Genomic DNA, 6,787 nt, shown 5'->3' on the forward strand with positions numbered 1-6,787 from the left:
ATGGGGGTCGCTATGAGTTGGAATCCATATAGCATATAATGTAACCGTTTTACTCATATTTCCATATGATCCTTGAGCATAGGAGAAAGTCATGGGTTTTTGGTCAGAGTTCTGGGAGCAGCACAGAACGCACAGCTGCTCTTATCTGGTGCAGATAAGGTTACTGCTGGCCTAGCGTTAGTTGCCCAGTCTTCCTTCTGAGGAGTGGCCAGTGGGTTTGAACTACCGACCTTCTGGTTAGCAGTCAAATGCCTTAGGCACTATGCCACGGTGCTCCTGGCATTAGTTGTGGGATTGAGAATTATGTTTGCATCTGCTTCCCCACAATTCCGTTGGGGTTTCACCCCAGTGTGGACATGCCTGGGAGAGTGTGTGCTGGATGTAATCAGCATGTGTCATGGCGGTCGCCTGGAAAAACGTTTGGGAGCTGCTGGCACTTTCTCATGCGATACTGTCCTACACTGCGGTGTGGTGGCATGTGTGTGTCCGAGCTCCCTTGCAATGGATGCTAAGAGAACGTGCTGAAGGACAGATACATCCTGTTCATTAGATCAAAACACAGCACCTAGTGATTCCCACTGCTTCTAGAGTGTACCCTGGTGTAAGGTACACTGTTGCAGGCTGGGCTGCTGACGTTTTCCAGTTCATCCCTACATCAGATGTAACAAAGTTCTCTGGGACGAGACCATCACCAAGCAGAGGAAGTAGCAGTCCTATACAGCATAGAAAATGTACCCCAAGGTCCCACGAGCACTGTGACTTTTTATTTCTTTGTTTGTGTGTCTCCATTCCCCGCATCTATAGCTCACAGATGTTCATTAAGTCTGGTATCAGAGGATTTATGATTTGGGCAGTAAAATGTAGCTAACGTATGCTACAGTTTGGTTCTGTGTGAAGCCAACAGACTAAGCAGCAGTGCCAGAAACAGAGAAGCTCTTTCCACTGTCAGCCTATGGACCTTTCTGGGCTATGGTTTCCCTATCATACAACAGGGAGTTGGGCAGGCCTGTGTTCCAGCAACCCATGATAGTCACGCTGTGACGTGTTTCTGAGCCATCAGGTTCCTCACAGCAGCCTTCACGTCCTTGTTCCTCAGGCTGTAGATGATGGGGTTGAGCATGGGGGTCACCACCCCATAGAAGAGGGAGATGAGCTTGTCTGAAAGCTCCTGTTTGTCAGCCCCCAGCGGATCCTTAGACTTGGGCTTCCCGTACATGAAGAGGATGGTCCCATAGAAGACAACCACGACTGTGAGGTGGGCAGAGCAGGTGGAGAAGGCCTTTTTCCTCCCTTCTGCTGAGGGGATCCTCAGGATAGTGGCCAGGATAAAGACATAAGATACACAAATGAACAGGACCGGGATTGCCAGGAAGATTACATTGGCCACAGCCATGCTGATGACATTGATGGAGATGTCAGCACAGGCCAGCTTCAGGACAGCCAGGATCTCACAGGTGAAGTGGTTGATGATGTTGTCCCCACAGAAGGGCAGCCTCATTGCCTGAGAGGTCTGCACTACAGAGTTCATGATACCAGCTGCCCACGAACCAGCAGCCATGGGCACGTAGGCAGCCCTGTTCATGATCACAGGGTACCTAAGGGGGTTGCAGACGGCCACGTAGCGATCAAATGCCATCATGCTCAGGAGCACACACTCTGTGGCTCCCATGGCGAAGGAGAGAAACATCTGCACAGCACAGGCTGAGAAGGGGATGGCTTTCCTGGGAGTGAGGAAGCTGTCGAGAATGAGGGGGACGGAGGAGGTTGTGTAGCAGACGTCCAGGACGGAGAGGTTCCCCAGGAAGAAGTACATGGGCATGTGCAGGCGGGAGTCCAGGATGGTCGCCAGGACGAGGACCCCGTTGCCCAGCAGGATCACCAGGTACATCAGCAGGACCAGCACGAAGAAGGTTTTCTCCAGCGTTGGGCGGGCCGAGAGTCCCAGGAGAACAAAAGCCGTCGTGGACGAGGTCTGATTGGATCCGACCATGGTGTCTTGGCTCTGTCGCCTGCAGGAACTCAGAAGGCCAGCTTCAGCATTCTCTGAAAAGTCTGGGCAGCCAGGGAAAACTCCTTGACCAACTCAGGAATAACTGGCCACTGAGGCATCTCTGGGAGTTCCTAGGAAAAATGTGATAGAAATCAATATGTAACCTCGGCTTCCAGTAAGAATGAGTGATGTAATTTGGACTAACTCTCCTGCAGATGACAATTAGAAAAACTGGACAAAAGACATAAAACATCTATGGAAAGCACTGGACAGAGAGTAAGACAAAGGAATGACAGGGTCACAATTCTGGGAAAACCAGAAACCTAGAGAAGACAGACCAGTACTTGAGGGTACTTTTCAACTGGGGAGCTGGCATTTTCTGGAGGATGCCTCTGAGAGGCTGAACAGCCCTACGGACAGCTTCGTGGAGATGTAGAACAGGCTTGGAGGTGCAAACCCATTGTGAAGGCCCCTAACGTTTTTCCCTCTGTGATAGGATCACAAAGGACATCACCACAAAAATATGGCTGACTAAAGATGTAGCCACTTATAGGTGCTGTAACTCAATTTTACTCTTCTCAAGCCCTGAAAATAGTTGAGAGAATCCCAGATTTTCAGCGCTCCCAAGGGCCTAACAGAGGAAGGTAACATTATTCCCGCACCCAAATCACCTCTACTAATAATTTGTCAAGTAAAACATCTGGCACACAAGAAGACAACACCATAAATGAAAACCAACCAGAAAAATAATCAGGAAATAAAAAGAGATCCACAGTGTCTCCAGAGCCACGGTTCACAATAACAGTGCTTACAATGCTGAAGCAGGTGGAAGATTGAGATCTCTGGCAAATAACTGGAAACTTTTAAAAGAACCAAGTGGAAATACTAGAACTGAAAAAGTCAGGAACTAAATGGATAGATATAAGAGCAAATCAGACACATCTGAGGAGAAAAATTCCAGAGTGAAGTGATAGATCAGAGGGAAATATGCAGATATAGCAAAATAAGGCATGGAGGGATGAAAAGATGGAAAGTATGAAAGCGGTATATAAAAGGCAGTGCTGTTGTTGTCAGGTGCCGTTGACTTGGTTTTGATACATAGCCACCCCAGGTGCCACAGAAAGAAACACTGTCTGGTCCTGTGTCATCCTCACAATCATTGTTATGCCTGAGCTCATGGTTGCCGCCACCGTGTCAGTCAGGCCATCTCACTGAGGGTCTTCCTCTGTTTCTCTGACCCTCCACTTTACCAAGCATGAAATTCTTCCCCAGGGACTGGTCCCTTCTGATAACATGACCAAAGTAGGTGAGACGAAGTCTGGCCATTCTCGCTTCTAAAAGCATCCTGGCTGCACTTCTTCCAAGATCGACCTGTTCGTTTTGCTGGCAGTCCGTGGTGTATTCAGTATTTTCCCCCAGCACCACAACTCAAAGGCATCAATCCTTCTGCCGTCCCCCTTATTCACTGTCCAGCTTTCACATGCATATGGGGCTGTTGAAAAGACAATGACTTGGGTCAGGCTCACTTAAGCCTTCAAAGTGACGTCTTTCTTCCTTAACACTTTAAAGAGGTCCTTTGCAGCAGATTTGCCCAGTGCGATACAACATCTGATTTCTTAACTGCTGCTTCCATGGGTGTTGATGGATCCAAGTAAAATGAAGTCTTTGACAACTGCAACCTTTTCTCCATTTGTCATGGTTATTGGTCCATTTGTGAGGATTTTTGTTTTCTTTATATTGAAATGTAATCCAGATCGAAGGCTGCAATCTTTGATCTTCACCAGTAAGTGCTACAAGTCTTCTTCACTTTCAGCAAGCAAAGCTGTGTCATCTGCATATCGCAATTTGTTAATGCGTCTTCCTCCAATCCTGATGCTATGTCCTTCTTCATATGGTCCAGCTTCTCGGATTATTTGCTCATCATACAGATTGAATAAGTGTGGTGAAAGGATACAGCCCTGACACACACCATGTGATATCCCCTCGTTCTGTTTGAACAACTGCCTTTCAGTCTATATGGAGGTTCTTCACAAGCACAATGAAGTATCCCAAAATTCCTTTTCTTTTGCAATGTTATCCATCATTTGTTATGATTCACAAAGTCAAATGCCTTTACATAGTCAAAAAAACATAGGTAAACATCTTTCTGGTATTCTGCGTTTTCAGCCAAGATCCATCTGACATCAGCAATGATGTCTCTCATTCCACATCCTTTTCTGAATCCAGCTTGAATTTCTGGCAGTTCCCTGTTGAGATATTGCTGCAACCACTTTTCAATATCTTCAGCAAAATTTTACTTGTGTGTGATATTAATGATATTGTTTGATACTTTCCACATCCCTGGATCACCTTTCTTTGGAATGGGCACAAATGTGGATCTCTTCCAATCAGTTGGTCAGGTAGCTTCTTCCAAATTTCTTGGCATAAACAAGTTGGCCCTTCCAGCCTTGCATATGTTTGTTGAAATATCTCAATGGGTATTCTGTCAATTCCTGGAGTCTTGTTTTTTGCCAGTTTCCTCAGTGCATCTTGAACTTCTTCCGTCAGTACCATTGACTCTTGATCATACGCTGCTTCCTGGAATGGCTGAATGTCAACCAATTCTTTGTATTCCTTCCATCTTCTTTTGATGCTTCTTGCATTGTTCAATATTTTGCCCATAGAATCCTTCAGTATCACAACTTGAGGCTTGAATTGTTTCTTCAGTTCTTTCAGCTTCAGAAATGCTGAGCATGTTCTTCCCTTTTGACTTTCTAACTCCAGGTCTTTGTAAATTTCATTAAAATACTTTGTCTTTTGGAGCTACCCTTTGAAATCTTCCGTTCAGTTCTTTTACTTCATCTTTTCTGCCAGTCACTGTAGCTATTCTCCATTCAAGAGCAAGTTTCAGAGTCTCCTCTAATATCCATTTTGGTCTTTTCTTTCCTGTCTTTTTAATGACTTTTTATTTTCTTCATGTATGATGTTCTTGATATCTTCCCACAACTTGTCTGGTCTTTGGTTATAGGTGTTCAGTGTGTCAAACCTGCTCTTCAGATGGTCTCTAAATTTAGGTGGAGTAAACTCAGGTTGTATTTTGTCTCTCATGGACTTGTGTCCATTTTCTTCAGCTTCAACTTAAACTTGCATATGAACAATTGTTGGTCTGTTCCTCAGTTGGCCCCGGTCTTGTTCTGATGGGTGATATTGAGCTTCTCCCTCACCTCTTACCACAGATGTAGTCGATTTGATTCCTGTGTATTCCATTTGGCAAAGTCCACATGTATACTCACTGTTTATGTTGTTGAAAAAGGTATCTACGATAAATAAGTTGTTGTTCTTGCAAAATTCTATCATGTGATTTCCAACATCATTTCTATCACTAAGACCCTATTTTCCAATGGCAGTTGCTTCTTCTTTTTCTAACTTTTGCATTCCAATCACTAGGAATTATTATTAATGCATCATGATTGCATTTTTGGTCAATTTCTTCCAATCAGTTGGTCAGGTACCTTCTTCCAAATTTCTTGGCATAAACAAGTTGGCCCTTCCAGCCTTGTATATGTTTGTTGAGATATCTCAATTTTAGACTGCAGAATTGATACAAACTTAAAATTTCTTCATCTTTGGCTTTATTCTATTTTATTTTCTTCTTTGCTTTAGTAGTTGGTGTGTAAACTCAAATAAGAGTAGTATTACATGGTCTTCCTTGTAGGAGTATGGCTATCGTCCCATTACCGACAGCATTGTACTTCAGGATAGATCTTGAAATGTTCTTTTTGATGATGAATGCAACACCATTTCTCTTAAATTTGTCATTCCCAGCATAGTAGACCATAAGATTGTCTGATTCACAATGGCCAACACCAGTCCATTTCAGCTCACTAATGCCTCGAATATTGATCTTCATGTGTTCCACTTCATTTTGACAACTTTCCATTTTCCTACATTCATACTGTGTATATTCCACATTGTGATTATTAATGAATGTTTGCAGCTGTTTTTTCTTTTGAGTTGTGCCACATCAGCAAATGAAGGTCTCAAAAAACCTTTACTCCATCCACATCATTAAGTTTGACTCAAGTTTGAAGAGACTCCCATTGTATTTTGAGTACCTTCCAACCTGAGGGGCTCATCTTCTGGCACTATATCAGACAAGGTTTCACAGCTGTTCACAAGGTTTTCAGTGGCCAGGTTTTCTTTTTTCCCCCAGAAGTGGCCATCTCTTCCTCCTTCCTAGTGTGTCTTAGTCTGGAAGCACCCTTGAAACCAGTCCACCATGGGTGACCCTGCTGGTATTTGAAATACAAGTGTCATTGCTTCCAGCATCACAGCAACATGCAGGCCACGGCAGTGGGACAAACTGACAGAGTAGTGGTAAAATTCAGTAGGAAAGTCTAGGATGTGTGACTGCTCCAAGAAACAGGAGAGTAAAGGGGAAACTGCTCTTGAGGAGGTAATATCTGAGAATATTCTAAAATTTATGGACGACATCAAGCCATAAATTTCAAACTTTTCAAGAACCCCAAATAGAATAAATAAAAGGAAGTCTACATGTAGGGCTCACTAGAGTAAAATTGTTAAATACCAAAGACAAACAGAAAATCTTAAAATAAGGCAGAGAAAAAAGATAACTTACCTTCAAGGAGCAACAATTAGACTAATTTCTCAAAAGAATAAATGAAAACCAGAAGGTAAGGAAATGATATATTTTAGGTGCTGAAAGAAATAAGGCAAACTAGAATTTTAGAAAGAGCTCTGGTAGCATAGTGCCTAAGGCACTTGACTGCTAACCAGAAGGCTGGCAGTTCAAACCCA

The 6,787-nt window shown here is 43.7% G+C and overlaps 1 protein-coding gene across 1 annotated transcript; it reads right to left on the minus strand.

Annotated features, from left to right (window-relative positions):
* Positions 1-1,030: 1,030 nt before the first annotated feature.
* Positions 1,031-1,990, minus strand: LOC103202175 (olfactory receptor 13C7-like). The gene has a single exon (XM_007947005.1). It carries the CDS (start codon positions 1,988-1,990, stop codon positions 1,031-1,033), a length of 960 nt encoding a protein of 319 aa, XP_007945196.1.
* Positions 1,991-6,787: the final 4,797 nt, after the last annotated feature.

The sequence above is a fragment of the Orycteropus afer genome, unplaced genomic scaffold (assembly GCF_000298275.1).
Source record: "Orycteropus afer afer isolate SDZICR_OR568_19922 unplaced genomic scaffold, OryAfe1.0 scaffold00174, whole genome shotgun sequence".
Taxonomy (NCBI): Eukaryota; Metazoa; Chordata; class Mammalia; order Tubulidentata; family Orycteropodidae; genus Orycteropus; species Orycteropus afer.